At 36.8% G+C, this 17753-nt stretch overlaps 1 protein-coding gene across 2 annotated transcripts in view; it reads left to right on the forward strand.

The window, feature by feature from the left end:
• Nucleotides 1-17753, forward strand: part of LOC127654835 (probable C-mannosyltransferase DPY19L3) — a 68162-nt gene that overhangs the window by 21350 nt on the left and 29059 nt on the right. For both annotated transcript variants that reach the window (XM_052142327.1, XM_052142316.1), the window contains 9 exons: nt 3948-4082; nt 4163-4294; nt 5942-6043; nt 6250-6323; nt 6649-6807; nt 7418-7540; nt 10577-10688; nt 11223-11279; nt 11667-11749. In XM_052142327.1, coding sequence (XP_051998287.1) covers nt 3948-4082; nt 4163-4294; nt 5942-6043; nt 6250-6323; nt 6649-6807; nt 7418-7540; nt 10577-10688; nt 11223-11279; nt 11667-11749 — 977 coding nt within the window. The remainder of the gene's footprint in view (nt 1-3947; nt 4083-4162; nt 4295-5941; nt 6044-6249; nt 6324-6648; nt 6808-7417; nt 7541-10576; nt 10689-11222; nt 11280-11666; nt 11750-17753) is intronic.

Raw genomic sequence — 17753 nt, forward strand, 5'->3', positions numbered from 1 at the left:
GCGGGAGAGGGAGTGTGCACAAATTACGTGTTTATTGTGCATATCATACTTTAAAAAGTGAATCATTGAACACAAAATATAAATGAAACCATTTGTAAAATATCACAAAATACCCCAAAATAAAATGTTTGCATTGGTTTAACATTTCTGTCGGTTGTTGGACTATACCGCCAATTTTACATGTCAGAAATAAGGATTATATTCCATATGTCAGATTCTGTTAATATTGTGAAACTTCAATATTCAACACAACTAAATATCTCTAAATAGCCTTACAATAATTGAATGGTTCAGTCCTACCTTTGCTGGAAGCTTTTCAATTGTCAGATGCTTTTAATTTTTTGCGAGTTATGTTTCCAGCTGCACTGAATACACGAACACAGTGTTAATCCCATTTACACACAAATTTTTGAGGGGTTATTTGATTCTGTTGACAAAGACAGGATTATGAGGTTAGTTTTAACAATTTGAATTCAAACATTGTTGACGAAAATATGATGAGAAATAAACAACACTGCAAGATATTACCAATGTACAGTGTTTTAGAAGAAGAAAAACCTTGTTGAATAAAACCACGTTTGTTCAAATGATCCACTCTTAGTATTGTAAGAATTATTTTTCATCTAAGATGCATGTCGAGAGATGAAATTGCCGATCCCTGGTTTTTTAATCACCTATTTTCAAAAGCTTCATATAAGTATATAAGATAGACAAGTCATCAACAGCATAAATATATTATTACAACTAACATCTGCAATGTAGAGAATTCACAACGGAGCTTGAACAGAGAGAGTATTGTGAGGATTGCCCCCTGCATGATCCCCTGTAAACTGAAGTGACTTTAATCCAGATTTTCAAATGCGCCTTATATACTGTATATATTGCCTATATATGAGCCTTATCAGCTATATCAACAAAATGTAATATTATAAATGAAATCTGTGAAATAATGAAGGTTGTAAATGCACAACGGAGCTTGACCACAAGGAGGTTACCCCATGTGACTGTGCCCTCCCTAGCAACCGGGCCAATTTGGTTAATTAGGAGACCTGGCTGGAGTCACTCAGCATGCCCTTGATTCAAACTCGTGACTCCAGGGATGGTTGTCTGTATGTATCCGAAATTATGTGGATGTAGCCCAAGTCATTATTGCCTCCTATGTCATTATTTTCATTCACCCCTGCTGCATTTCTTAAATAAAAAAATGGCACTTATGGTGCATGTTTGTTAAATTGACATCCCACCTGCCAAATATTGAAAATTATTCATTTATTGAGATTCAGCGATACCAATTTTTGAAGACCGATACAAGTACCAAGTATCTAGTTTTACCAATTCCCGATATGAGTAGTTTTGTGTTTGTGTACGCATGCCATTCTATTTGTATTTGATATCTTGATATTGCTAGTGCTGGGTAGTAACATATTACATGTAATCTGTATTACATAATCGGATTACAAAAATCAAGTACTTGTAATTCATACCTGCAAACTAGTTGTCTTTCGGCGAAATTCACCTTTTTGAATCCAAAATAGGTAATTTACATGATTCGTGCAAATCAAGCATTGGTGGAACTGCACACCACTGCCTCAGTGTTTGACAGACACGGTACATTCCTCTGAAGGCCGTCAGGCAACAAGCTCTAATCGCGCTCCCAAACCACTAAATTTGTTAATACAGAAAATGACTTTAACATGTTGTAAAATGGCCACGATGTTTGGCTGTTAGTAACGCACGAACTTGCTGTATGATGTCTGTTTTAATCTAACTTATGTGCTTTACTGTCAGATGTTGATCCAAAAAAACTAAACACAATATCAATCACATATAGTGCAGAACCATCAAAAAAACAGTGCAGCAGTGACGTGCACAGACCTCAGCAGGGACAGGGGCCTTTTTATTTTATTTAAAGAATAGCACTTATATATACTTAACTACTACTTTGCTTTTTGAGTATTTAAGCATTTTTCTTGTATTATAAACATCATTTGTTTCCATTTTTTCAGACATGATCTTTGATAATCCCATGTTGTTGACATGTCATAGTAAAGCCATGGTATTTTTTGAAGTATCTTTGAATAGTATGACAGTATTATTAAATATGAATATAATCATGCAGTCAATGATACCATGTTATTTTTCTGATAGTGATTAGTCTGTTAGTTTAAACAAAAAACAACTGGGTTTGCCTGAATAAGAAATCTCCTTTAATGGAGAAAAGTTAATGGCAGTATTCTATAAAAGACATATTGAATTTCTCTCACTGAAAACGATGCTGATTTTAGATGGTGTAAAAGAACTTCAACTGTTAAAAACATGTCTCGGGACACCTGCGTTCTGCCTTGTTCATTGTGCTGCATCTTGCTTTTTTTAGCGCAAGAACGTGTTTGGTCTGAATCAAGGTCAGAAATTATCAAGGGCTGAGGGCAAAAATGAAGGAGACAAAAAGGACCCCAAAATGTGGAGGGGAAAAAAAATTGCCACTTATGATTTCTATTTTTATTTGTAACATCGGATACATTTATTTTTCTATTCTAGACCTAATATATACGTATCACATGAAATTATGTGATGTTCATTTAAATGTATAGGTAACTGCGTATGTGGTTATTCAGGTTGAACATGTATTTTAAGGAATTTATTCATTTGAAGGATTTGAAATAACACAATGACATCATATTGCCGTGTTTTGCATGGTTAAAACAGATATGCCCTAACAATGCCCTCATAATGGTAAAAAATGTGCCTAAAAACAACTCCAGGGGGCAAAAATAGCCCCTTAATAGAAAAGTTTATTTTTTACACTATTCTAAATTGGCTTTATTTTTAAATGCTATCGTTACGTAAATGCTATACACACTCAAGAAAATAATAATAATAAAAAATACTTCTCAAAGTCAAGCTTTGTCATGCTTTGGTGTTGCTTTGTTTTTTTTTTTTGTGTTGAACCTGACAGAGCTTGACATTCGTTTGAATGCTTTAGTTAAACGTGGCAGGTAATAACTCCCTTTCCATTTTACAGTTTTTTCTTTAAACTCAACGTATATGATTTGTTTAGGACAACATCGTCACCAAGCGCAAGTCTAATGTAAACACTCTTTTGCTCTCCCTCAAGCAAAAACTTGCTGAGAGAGCGAAAAGACGCATCGCGTGAAGATAAATGAATTTGAAACTCATGAGCTAGTTTCAAAAGTTATTCTTTATTTCTTCTCTTGCTGTTTTTTATCTAAAAAAAGAAAAGAAAAAAGCAACCCCTTGCTCACACACATACTCGTGTGCAAAGAGAGGGAGAAAGAGATTGCGCATGCACGTAAGATAAGACGCATGTTCAGTACATCAGGTAAAGATAAATACAATGAAATCTGATATCTTGATATAAATGGTTTAAAAGCCAAAATCTTTCTCATGTTTTCAAACTCGTCTTAGAAGTGCCATGCACAGCATGTACAACCATGTCATTATGTTAATGTTCTGGTTGTCAGAAATATGAAATAATGACACCGATACCAAGTAAGAGCATTTACCCCCCAGTATCGGCCCGATACCAGTTCTACCGAGAAGTATCGGTGTATCTCTATTCCTTTATGTAACTGTCTAAATATAATTGAGGTCATTACTTTCGATTACTCTTGAGGCTTAATAATGGCTGATAAGATCGAGAAACTAAAAGACAGTAATGTTGTGAAGAACAATTTTGACTGTTTGCCGCTGTCCCTGAACACCTTTATGAAATATGAAACAAAGGTTAGCAATTTGCCAGTGAACTGTATGAAATATTTACTCTTCTTTGCACATGTTTGTTCTCTTTCAGTATGTGAACAGCACAGAGTATAATGGCTTTACTAACATTCGGACGACTTGTCATTGTATGAGCTCTGGAGAAGAAACTGGGCAGTTGGTATTGAATCTATTTTTTTCTGTGTGTTTGTGTGTGTTCTCAATAACAGAGGATGGTTCTGTGGCTGGTGTTCATCTCAACCTTCTGTTTCTGTTTGACATGGCAATTCAATCAGTTTGTCCTTCTGGTTCAAGCACTTATAATCTTTACTTTGGACTGCCTGGACTTCTTAACAGCGGCGCAGGTACCACACAAACATATAAATATTGAAGACCTTCAACCTTTATTATTCAAGGTTGAACATTTAACTCTCTCTCTCTGTAGGTGGTTTCTCTGTACCTCGTGCAGGTGTTGAGTCTGTTATTGGTGTGGTTACTGCAGTTCTGTAATTCCATGATTCTGGGCTCTCTGGTGCTCAGCTTCACTGTGTCAGCTCTCTTCATCAAAAACTTCCAGGTCTGTCCCCACAAAGAGACTTTTACTGAGATATGTATTAACATGCATTACTGTACACAACAAATAAACACTACTGTAATCGTGTATGTTGCATGTTGACAATAACATGGATTGTCAATAATTCAGAAATCCTTATTAGCAAGCATGCATTACTCTTTATTGCATTGCTTCATCATAACTGATCTGACCAGTTAGTTCCAGTCATCATAACTGATCTGACCAGTTAGTTCCAGTCATCATAACTGATCTGACCAGTTAGTTCCAGTCATCATAACTGGTTTTATCTCTCTGTTTGTCTGTGTTCGCTGAGTTTCAGACAGACTGGCAGTCTGTGTGCCCCTCAATGGTTGATTCTTCTTTAGGCACTGTCACATTTACCTTTGCACGGCAAAATTATGTGAGGAAAGAAGGCATGGGCAGACATTGAGCTTGTGTGAAACCAGCAAAAAAAAGCCAAGTAGCCACTTTTTAATGCTGCACTTTATACTCGGTGAGACTTAAGTTTAAAAGAAACTCACCGTTAAAACGATATCCTTGTCCATTGGGAATGTCACTGCCAATCCAAGCTACTTCCTATTGGCCAATGTGGCGAATTCACTTGTCAAAGTTCACCAAGCTTGAAATTCATGCTAAATCTAGGGGAAGTCCAAAATTCTCTCTTTCTGTAGGTGGTTTCTCTGTACCTCGTGCAGGTGTTGAGTCTGTTATTGGTGTGGTTACTGCAGTTCTGTAATTCCAGATTGTGCAGATTCCCATTAGGGTGACTGTATGGAGGGAAGCACACCTTTTGGCTTTGTCGGGACATATTTTAGTTAGTGAAGCATAAATATACAAAATGACTGGCCCTATAGAGCACAAAAATTCCATTAATTTTTTCCATAGACTAATTGATTTTCAACGATAACTTATAAACCTTTATTTACAGACCTGCCTTGAGCTCCAAGGTTGTTTCCACTGAAGCTATCCTTCTGCGTTATTTCAACTTCCTGGTTTAAAAATCATGTTTGATTGTGGAATTCCTGGTAAGCAACTACATTACCCATTGTCCAGCAGAGAAAGCTTCACCAATCAGAGAAACATGCCTCGGAGCGATCACGCGCTCCCATGACGCACTGTGAATGACGTAATCGAGTCGGTGCCTCTTCACCTTTAAACTACTTGTCTATTTGTACATATTGGAATGTTTTGCAATAAAAGAAAAATATATTGTTTCTATAATTATAATCAACAACCTTGTTAGAACCTAATATTAGGACGGCATATAACATACGTTTTCATTAAATATATAATTTATAATGCATGCAGATCTGGTCTTTTAAAGATGATTATCAAAGTGCTTGATCGTTTTAAGAAATATGCTCTTTTATACATGTCCCACTGATGTACAGGTATGTATGTGTGTGTGTGTGTATATATATATATATATATATATATATATATATATATATATATATATATATATATATATATATATATCTATACTATTATATACAAAAAAAAGCTAGGCCTTAAGAATTTATTTTATGAAGTACTTCATTACTTTTGTTTTCCTTTAAGCTCAATTCTGTGTTTTCTCTAATAACAGAACCTCAGAATATGATTGTAATTTATGTATTAAAACCTGCTTTGTGTGTGTTTGGATTTCAGACAAGGCTAAAGACAGGCAGCTTTGTTACACGAGTAGGAAAACTGGCTCTTCACACACTCCTAGTCCTCATATTAACTTTCATCATCAATTATTCAGTCAAGGTGAGCTATGAATCGTGTTCTACATCCTTTGTCTGTCATTACTGATCAAATAGAGCTTCTCTACATGGTCCTCCTGAGACACTAGCTTTACTTTCACTCTCATTGCCTTTCTTCATATCTCGCTCTCATAAAAAACACACATCCCGATCTGCAGAGACACCTGTATGAATGGCCGTATCGCTCACTCTCTCCATTTTAATTGACAGCGAATACTGCAGCTGAAATCGGACGAGCACATCTTCAAGTTCATAAAGGCCAAGTTTGGCTTCGGGGCAACGAGGTTAGTCTTTAGTCTTGAGCTCCATCTCTCATCGCGCCAGATCTAAACCTTTTATCAATAGTCAAAGGCCATAACGCAGTATCTTATTCAGAAGTGAGATCTAATTTCAGACTTGAGCCATTAATTAACTGTGATTAATGCATCCAGCTCAAGTGGAAAAATAACATCTGGCACCGAATAAAATCTGCTCATCCATTTTTATACAGCATTTCAGATGATCAGATGTATTTCCACTCCCAATAATCTGTATAATACAGTATACATCCATCTCATTCTCTCTCTCTCTCTCTCTCTTTTACACACCCTCCCACCCTCTCTCTTCCAGAGACTTTGATGCCAGTCTCTATCTGTGTGAGGAGGCCTTTGGCTTGTTGCCATTGGATACATTTGAGCGGTTGGCTGGCACGGTGCTGCTCTATCCGTATCTGTGCACCCTCAGCGTGCTCTTCATTTTACTGCTGCTGGTGGCGCTCTCTAATCTCAGGTAAAATTACAGCATCATTTCCTCTGTGGAAGAACTACTTATCTGCGCTACAGTATTTCACATTATACCAAGACAATCTTGGGAATTTATATGAGTTTAGTGCTAGATTATTCTCATGTTCATTTTTCTAATTATAATGCTCCCATAGAGCACAAAAATTGGCTAAAAATGACCACTAGAGCTGTGAATTTAGTTTAATAACCATCTTGACATTACAGACCATAATAGCTTCTTATAATTAGAGTTATTAGTCTTTATTAGATATGGTGCATAATAATTGGACTCCAGATGTATTATTTTCCATAAGAGGTTCTGAATATGTATTATTATGTTCAGTTCAAAGCAGATTTACTATTGCTTTAGGGCTACTGCGACCCTCTCTTCTGTTCTGCTTTCATTCCTCTTATCAGAATCACCGGAGCCCACAAACACCCAGAGGGTTTGCACCACACACACACACAAAACACACACTAATCAGATCGGCCATTCACTTTTCTATGCATTAAAAAACCTAAAAAAAAAATCTAATTTCGCTGGTCCTTGCTCCCCTTTGTTTTATGCATGTTTATTTATTTTTCCCCTTTGTTTGATTCCTAATTCTGTATTTCAGTGTGAGTGGGTCAAGACAATCAAGCAGTGAGAGAGAGGAGAGGACCTTTAGGATGCGGCCAGATATTGCTTACAATTTATTGCACACCGTCTTCTTTGGCCTGCTCGCCTTTTCTACTATGAGGTGAACAACTTGTTTGTTTGAAAGTTTGTTTGAGCCTTTATTTTTTGTTGCACACAAATAACTTTTTTAATCAGTACATTTTCTTGATTTCCAGTTGAGAATATGTAACCATGCTTAAAATAAGAAATATTTACTTGAGAAGCCAGGTAAATATATAACAGATAATATGACTTTCATAGAATTGATCATACTTTAATTTATGCGTAACACTTTACAATAAGCTTCCATTTGTTATATTGGTTATAGCACAGGGCTGTTTATTGCTTGATTCTGATTGGTTGATAGAGGTTCTAAGGTGTGCAAATATTTTTCAGTAATCTCACAGCTATGAAGTAGTTCCAGGTTGTGACCACATAACAACTCCTTATCACTTCGCTAAATTATTAATTTCAAACAGGCTAACACAGCAAAATAACCAAATAAAACAAAGACATTGGCTAAGTAAATCGGATGAGAATGACAAGCAATGTCTATAATATCCAAAAAATATTCTGTAAATAAATTTATATTCAAATATACATTATTAAACAAAAATGCAGTATTAATTTAACTACTAACTAAAGCTAAAGTTAAGAATCTAATGTTCAGCTAAATGTTTCATTGTCCCTCCCACATAAAGAAAAACTCAAAATAATGAACAAATATATGCCTCCACACATAAATCATTTATTTAATGGCCTTGCAATATAAGCATCATAACAAAGAAGAAAATACATTAATATAGTAATATAGTTAACCCTTTCATACGTACTGTCACACATATGTGACTGTTAATAACTGGGCCCCGCAGAGTAGCGTCATGTGGGTTTCTGCAACAGCCAAATACGTTACAAGCTGCCAGATTCAAATCGGCTTTTGTGCGGACACAGGCTACGCTGGTCAAGCGTCTGTAGTTTATATTCCCTCAACCAGTTACTCTTACAGTCTTTTCAATCACATAATATGTTTATTTTATGTAACAAACAGCCTAATTGTCACCAAATTACCATGATAACAGTTCACAGCTTGTATATGTACACTCATCATATCTAAACACGATCTTCCCATGCATGCAGCCACGTCTGCTGATTAGGTGCAGATGTAGTTTTCATTCACACAAACAGCAACTCAAACAGTCTTTTCAGGCATATAATATATTTGTTTCCAGAAACAGAAGCCAAACTATCACAAAAGCACCACGATAACAGTTTAAAACTTGTATACTCACAGTGAAAACGTTTTGATCGCACGCTGTTCTCCGATGCACACGGCCAAGAATGTTTACATTAGTGCTTGTCACACACACACACACACACACACACACACACACACACACACACACACACACAATGTCTGAGTAGTCATAGAGTGCATATAGGCAAACCGGATTTCTGATATTATTTGTTGTTTTACAGCTATAAAAATTTAATAAATAAAACAAATACAGTACAGCAGTCAAAACCCATTTCTTCAAATTTTTTACTATATTATATACAGTATTTTATTTTATTTTTTTATGACAAAAAAAAAAAAATGAAGTACAAAAATAAAATACCCCTCTACACTCTGCCCACCTCTAACGGCTGTGCAGTGTCACGTGCAAAAATAACTCACTGCAGCAGAATTTAGACCCTACTCATGAAAACGTTAATATAATTTAATGCAACATTAAATTATACATAATATGTAACAGGGGGTCCCCGCTATGTTTCTGTGTCCACTAAGAGCGGCAGAAGAAGGCTGAAGACACATACTTTATACTGTATAATACATGCTTATCTGTGGAAAAAATATTCATACGGACACGCCTCTCTCTCTTACACACACACACACACACACACACACACACACACACACTACCTTGTTACTCCAGTAACAGTAGTGCAAGCCTCCGTTACTAGTTCTAAATGACACCTTCAAACTTGCGTCGATGGCTTGGGCTAAATCAAAGCAAGATGCTGAATCCATTTTGCAAGAAAGTAAGTCTACTCACAAGAGTGTTTTATGGATGAAACAATGAAAGTTGCCTTGAGCCATGGTATAAAATAAATCATTGATCTGACCTATTGAATTATTGAAAATAATGCACACCCGAGGTGTAACGGCCACTCCGTTTTTATACTGCATAATTAACTAAAAATTGAGCAATATAATATTACAGTGTTTATGAATCTTGGTTAATGTTAGTTCATAAAAATTCAATTTTTCATTGTTCATTTTAGTTCATAATGCATTAACTAATTTTAACAAATACAACTTTTAAAAATGTATATGTTGAAATTAACATTAACCAAGATTTATAAACACAGTAGAAGTGTTGTTCATTGTTAGTTAATGTTAACTAATGTTTTTAACTAATGTTAACAAATAGAACCTTATTGTAAAGTGTTACCAGAGATGTTAAAATTCTTTCTAATATCCTAGTTTAAAATGCAGAATCAACTATTAATAAGCCATTTGTTGGCTGATTGGCTTTGTGATGCCATCAAAACAGTCCTCTGTACGTTTGAGCATCCCGGTCAGCCTAACACAACAACACTGACACAACCAATTTGTGTGAGTTTGGGGTGGGACTATCTGTTTGCACAAGTAATTAAAGACTGTTGGAGCGTCAAACATTTTTTTTACTGGAAAACAAGACAAAAACAAAGATTAGGAAATTTTTATTTAGCTGTGTTCTTATCCTGTTTCTCTTTTCATCCTCTTATATTTTCCTCACTCACTGTCTGTAATTTTGTTCCCTGCTGCTGCTGCTAAGATGCATCTCAATTTCAACCTCTTCTCGGCTATCACTTTCATTTCCTGTCCTCCACGCTGCTTCTGATTTGTGATCTTCTTCATCTTATTAGTCCATATCCCCAGTGGATGGTTCAGACGATATTTTAATGATGAGTGAATTATGGCAGAAAATCGCTTCATAAATTTTAGTTTTGTGTCTGAATAGTAATTGAGTTGAAAATGAATGCTATCTGAGTATTGCATTTGCAGATGGCGTGTTGTCTGAGCTGTATCATAAAATGAAATGCACCAATAAGTTTCTCTCTTTGCTGCTGGCAGGATGAAATATTTGTGGACGGGCCACATGTGTGCATTTGCTGCCTTTGGGGTATGTGGCAAAGAAGTGTGGACGCTGTATCTGAGAGTCCTCCACTGCAACACTAAAACCACGGTGAGAGACATGTTTCACACAAACACACACATGTTTGTTTTTCTGTCATGGTGGGAACTTCCCATTGATTGCCATTGCTTTCATACTGAGCTAATGATACTTTCTATCCCCTAACCATTCCCTTAAACCTAGCATTCACAAAAAAATTATTTACTGACTTAAACATTATTATGGATGTGTATCAAGCTATTTTTATCATGTGGATCATATCCCCACAAGTTCAGACATTTTAACTTTTACTATCCTTGTGAGTAGATTTGGTCTCCACAATGAAGGCAACCCCCCTTATTATATAAGACCACAAAGCAAGAATTGATATCACATATCCCAATGCAAGTACGATTTGAAATTAATAATGTTCAATATTATGAATTGATATTGAGTTCTAGAGTCAGGGTGTTGTTCACAGCTGGATATTTCATTTCCCCACTAGGTGGCAGTGTAGTTACAGCTCTAGATCCTAAGCAATTACATCCTTTTTCTTCCCATTTGTCTTGTTGTTTATCTGTTTATGTTATTAATCTGTTTCTACAGATGAGACTGATCAGGTACTCTGTACCAATTGTAATTCTGGCGTTTCTTTATTACAAGGTAAGACATTTGCAACTAAGCTATCATGTTTCGATTTTCATATTTTGCTAAGCTGCCTGGGTGGCAATACTTAGGAATCCAAGTGCAAGCAAATTAAATTCATATCCCACTGTGTTATTTGGGAGAGGTTTGATTTCGCTATGCTATTTTGTTCTTTGTTAATCGGACATGAATTGTGCAGATATGTGTGTGTTTGCGTTTGTGTATGACTGTGTTTATTGGACTACTTTTTTGATCATTGATTATTGTGAGTCATACCCATTACAGCAGTCAGATGGTTGTATCTCACTCACACTCTTTCTCTCTCTCTCTCTCTCTCTCTCTCTCTCTCTCTCTCTCTCTCTCTCATTCCCTCCCTCCATCTTAATCGCTGTCTTTTGTTGACAGTTCTGGCCCAGACTGATGGAAGAGATTTCTGAGCTGAGAGAGTTTTATGACCCAGAGACTGTGGAGCTAATGGAGTGGATTAGGTAAAACACCTGTAATGTACGATCTTGCTTACACACTACAAGAAAGCTGTCGTAGACACAGGTCAGACCATTGGTTGGCAGCCTTGGACAGGAGTGGTAATCATTGCTAAGTGAGCAAAAAGATCAAGTTGTTTTTTTGCAAATGTTGAAATCATTTGCATCTGCATGCCAAACTATTTCTTGCGGTTGTCCTTCCTTGTCATGCTGCCTGTTTTACTTTAACTATATGGGAAGCCGAACGCTTCAAATGTGGACTCATGCACACAGTTTTATCTGGGCTTTTTCATGATTTTTGATACCACTGTGATGAGGAGGAGGGCGAAGTGCAGCGGAACGCGGCAGTTAGGGAGAGAGAGAGCCCCATACAGCTGCAGTGTGTGCGCATTTGTGTTTGTGTCTTTTTGTTTAAATTAAATATTATTTTACCTTGTTACATATGCTTTGTGTAAAGCAGGCATGTGACGGTATCAAATTTTAACGTCATGATAATTGCAGAAACTTTTCTTTGCAAAGGATTGAATCACATTGCAAAAGCGGGTTGAATGATAAACTTTGTTGTTCGAACTCGAGTCCAAGTCACAAGTCCAATTTTAATGGACTTTGACTTGTCACGGACTCAGATGCATTTTTACTCGGACTTGAGTCAGACTCGAGCTTTTCGGACTTGGGAGTCCATCTTTGTCCATGGCATTTGTGATGAAATTAAAAACAAACAAACAAAAAAATTTATAATGTAGTATAGGGTGACCATGCGTCCTCTTTTTCAGACCTGAAAAAAAGCATCCGGCCAGGATTTCAAAATTGCCTCTAGATGTCCAGGATTTGGCTTTGCTCTCAACAGTTAGTACTATCATACATTCTGTGTATTTGATACTGTTTTCACATGTATATGTATTACATGTGATCATTCTGGCTGAGAGCAGCAGCGCGCACTTTTTTCCCGCGCGCCTGTGTGTGGGAAAGAGATCGCCATTCGCCCATGCGCGGATCCTGATAAAAATCGCTGAGAGTGCTTCTGAAAATAGTGGGGGTGCTCTGTATAAAGTGGAGATGTATCGTAATTACATGTTTTTAAAATATATTAAATCATATTTAAATTATACTAACTAAATCGTAAATAAAACAAAAAAATTTATATTCAAAACATTTAATGCTTTGTTTTTTCACATGATCTGTTGCTGAAAATGACAGCAAAATGCTGTGTGTGCAGATTAGCACATGTTGATTTGCACAATCATACACGTTTTGATGCAGCAATTGTGTGTTCACAAACTGCAGGGATTTTTGTGTGTTTGATGGGATTCAAGGGAATCTGCTTGCCAATTTACAGTATTAGACTTACATATTCAATTGAGCAGAGGTGTGCAATTGTTTTAGTTCAGTTGTTATGTAGAACATGGAAGAGAGAAGATAAAAAGTTTTACATCGTTGTATCTGTTAATCCCAGAGGTAGTAGTGCACAATTTTCTGAAGTGTATTCTGTTGGGACCATTCTGCTTTTGCTTGCTGAAGTTTTGTTGCTACATTTCTATCGTGTGTTAGTAAAACTGTATAATTATTGTTTATTTTACCATACTTCAATGCAGTGTAATTTAGTATTCAATTTAACACTCTATATCAGGAGTCTGGTTTAATAGTAAAATAAAATATTCTGAAATTATAGATTCTAAAGGCTTTTTTTAATGTTGGCCGTAAAGTGGACACATTTGTTTTATTCTCAAAATATTATCAACCTATTTACACGCTCATGGGTCATGATGCAAGTCTCGTCAATGTTTGGCATCCCATTCAGCACACAACTGAATAAAACAGGCTGCATGATGCTGATAAATGACTACTGAGTAACATTCACATACAGGTGTGAGGGACTTTTCATTTTCCTCTCTCACTAGCTTTTGCCAGTGTGTCCCCTCCGCATGCAAATGATGCGAAGATCTATTGGGATTTTACTAAAGTTAATCACTGAAATGGTTTGCTCGCAGACTTGGCACTAAACAGCACATGCAGCATCACGAATGGACTGCATCACACTTTTCTTTGAGCATAATATTGCACTATTGAGCACTTTGTTTTTTTCCGAAGAGGAGAGAGAAAGTGCGCACTCGCGTGCAAGGTTGCCAGATTGCATAAATTAAGTAGGACATAAAGTGAAATATTTCCTATTTGTGAAAGTATAAATCTCTTTTTGGGATGTTGCATCTATGTCTAGCAACCCTGATCGTATTAAAAGCTTATGGATGCGCAATAGGTATCTAATAAAAATCATTCATGAAAAATCGATCTGCATGCAGGCAGTAGTTTGCCCTGGTCTGCAATTGAGGGTGTTCTATGTTTCGTTTAGGGGTGCTTAACATCCTCAAGCACCCCCGTAGAACTGGGCCTGCATTTGCCAGACGTGCTCTGGAGCTCTCATCCAGAAATATCAATAACGTAAGTACATTTTAAATGTATGTTCCCCAACTCTGCAAATTATTAAACAGAACACAGACTCACTCTTAATACGGCAAGTCATTTCAAACTGAAAATGTTGACCATATCAAGACAAAATCAAATTTACTACGTAACAGGGACATTTAAAATAATATGACAGATGAAATGGACCATGGAAATTGTACAACTCAGTCCATCACATATTTGTAGCGCAACCTCTGTGTGTTACCTGTAAAGCTTGCAAATAATAGGTGAAGTCTATTCACCTATTATCCATACTAAATATAATGTGAAAAGAATGAAAATAAAAAAAATAAAAACCCAAGTTGAGTTTGATCTTGACTTGAGGGAAGTAGGCCACACTTGGACACAGCAGGAGGACTGAAAACTGTTAAGTGCAGTACTGTAGTATATAACTATTTGTTTAATGGTATCTGATCTTTTCTGTTTTATTTTCTGTTTAATTTTATGGGCATTATAAAATTAAAGTAATTACATTACATTTATTTCACCCATAATTGTAGATAAAATTAAACTAAATTGAATGGACAAATTGAAAATTTGAAATAATGACAACTCTGGTTGTAATGACTAACGCAGCTTTCACTTTCTTTAGTCTATGTATGAGTGGAGGGGAAAAGGAACAAATAATTGAAATGTCAACATAACGCAACAAGTATTGTGTTGAATGACAGTTTTGTCTTCAAACAACTAAAGCATATGCTTTCATTCTGAAACCACTTTGAAGTTTGTTCAGCAGGATACTAATCATTTGTTTTTTGCATTTATATTGAAAAATAGATTTTCTTAGTTGTGAAATATTGATGTTGAGTTTACGGTTACAATTTTAATTCAGATTCTTGAACAGATTAATTTGGACTTGGCCTGTTATGACTCGGTTTTGAGTCCGACTCGGCCCCTTTCACACTCGGACTCGATTGTTCAAAGACTCGTACTTGACTAAGGTGGACTGGAACACAACATTATTTTTTATTGAACCCCAAATACTTTGGGTTCCATAAACTCCTGCGCTCCTTCTTCAGCTATTCTTCTTGTCCACAGTAGCGGTTTTAACCACTAAGCAAACCAAGCAATTGCTTGGGACCCCGCACATCGGGGGGCCCCTGCCCAGGTAGGAAAGCTCAGCAAACAACGCTTGAGGTGTGGTATGTTTTTCGGGGTACACGCGCGAATACGCTGTTGTCAGCGCTCTCAGAGCGGTTCATGTTAGAGGTCTGCCGGGTTTGTAAGTCAGTTTTTCAAGTAGGACTTTGAGTTTGGGGTTTGTAATTTATGAAAAAATATACAGTCCTTCCAAACTTGTTTTGCCCATGCGCTCTCACTCACATACAGCGCAAATGGATGTGTTAGGGGCCGTTCAAACCGAACGTGTTTTTGCATGCATCTGCTCTGTTTTTCCATTGTTTTCCTTTGTAAATACACACTGGATGAACGTAAATACCTGCTGTACCACGTCTCACTATTTCTTCAGTGTCTCACGCAGGAATGGTGTTCTGAAAATCTGTCTACCGGTTCAGGATGTGCTACCATCAGTAAATATAGTAATATGTAATGTGAAATCATGGGTAGCACCATAAGTCTATTTGTACTACAACAGCATGAAATGTGTTAAAAACCTAGGTAGCACATCTTGTCAGGCAGATGTGCATCACAGTCTGACTACCGATCAGATGGTGTAAGGCTGTGCTAAGCCCTAATCCTACCCCTAACCTCAACCTGAAAACAATGTGAATATGACATTGGTAGCACATCCTGATGGGAAGCATATATTTTCAGGACACGGCACATTTTTAGACTCTGTTTCAAGTTAAAAAGAACGTCAGGTCTCAAAGACGTTCTGTTTCATTCGTTGTGCTGCATCTTGATTATTTTTAGCGCAGGTGTCACAGAGATGTAATGTTCTGAACAAGTTCAGGTTGCAAAGAGGTGACTGTTACAATGTTTAGCATTATTCCAGATTGTTCTGCACCAAGCAAAGATTCAGCACTTGATAAATGGCAATGTTTTTTGTTCCCCCTTCTGCTCTAGTGTGCTGAGAGGCTATGAGTGCCTTGTATGTTTACTGTTACAATACTGTTACGAATGTTGCCTACGATGCTTACATAAAATACAGCCTTTTGCAACATGTTGAACAATACACTGCAGCCTCCAGGTGAAAAAATAAATAAGACTATTGTATACAACAAATTCTCAAAAAAAATGTTTTGCACACCCTGTTCATTAAAAAAATAAAATGTGTTTTGTAAAAATATATATATATTACTTTTTATCAGTGTATTGTTGGAAAACATATTAATTATCTTTAACTAGATTTTTATTTCATTAAACATTTTGAATGTACTTGGCCACTGTGGCTGATAGGATTCTTTTTAAATTAATTTAATGTAATTTTTTAAGCAAATAATTGTTTGCTTGGGGCCTCAGAAATAGTAAACACACCCCTGCTTGTCCACATTGGTTTGTTTACATCAGAGTGCACATATATCGTTTGTGCCGCATACACTCAGTGTATGAATCTTGATTTGTTGATGGGGAAAATACAATTGTAATATCCGAAAGATCTAAACAATTTGGCTTAAAGGCTCCTTAGAATTATTTAAAGTATCTTGAAGTGCCCACAATAATAATATTGTGCATGTTAATTATCGTGATATACTGTATTACCGAATACCGTCACATGTCTAGTATAAAGATGTTACCATGAGCAATGTTTTCTGCTTAAGACGACAGCATCTTGAGAATAATGAATCAAGATTTTCAACCTAGCATGGCCTTTAAAGAGATGAAAATACTGTCATCACCCCTGGATCAGACTAAATGCAGAAAATCTTCCTTCTTATTCTCTCTTTCACTCTCTCCCTCACAAACTCTGAAGGACATGAATAAAAAGCTGCAGTGATTATTCATTTGATCATGTCTGCAGCAGGAAGGCAGCAGGTACCTGTGTTTGGAACTGGGCCGATTTAAGATGGCCATCATGAATAAGACATTAGGTGCTGGAGAGTCTCCAGTGGTTGGCAACAGAGAGAGTTTTATCGGTGCCACCAGACTCACTTTAACCTGAAAAAATAAAACAAACGCTGGCTCATAGTTGTCTTGCCCACTCCCAAGTTTTGTGTGTTTGAGCATGTGAGAAAGAGGGAGAGGTTTGGAGTGCAATGACAGGTGATCTTTCCCTGTAGAAAATCCGATTTGTGTCAGGGATTAGTCTGTGAGTTCCTTGGCTGACGCTGTGGCATTAAGCTGCTTCCAAACGCTAATTAACCAGCAGATGAAAGAGTTAAGTGGGGATCACTTCACACTTCTGTCTGAGCTTGGCTCTGCTAAAGCCTACACTGTTTTATATGTAGATTACCAGAGATGTTCTTCTGCAGAGAAGGGAGAGAGGAAAGGGGGGGTGGGGAGGTGGGCATGATGAGCGTATCGAGGAGAGTGGCAGTATTAGCCTCCTCTAACCATGATTGGAACTCTCTGCATAATATACCACATACTGTGGCACAATGTGAAGAGGGAAGGCCAACGACTAGAACTGTGAAAGTATCACTGCCATGGA

The sequence above is a fragment of the Xyrauchen texanus genome, chromosome 2, assembly GCF_025860055.1.
Source record: "Xyrauchen texanus isolate HMW12.3.18 chromosome 2, RBS_HiC_50CHRs, whole genome shotgun sequence".
In the NCBI taxonomy this organism is placed as follows: Eukaryota; Metazoa; Chordata; class Actinopteri; order Cypriniformes; family Catostomidae; genus Xyrauchen; species Xyrauchen texanus.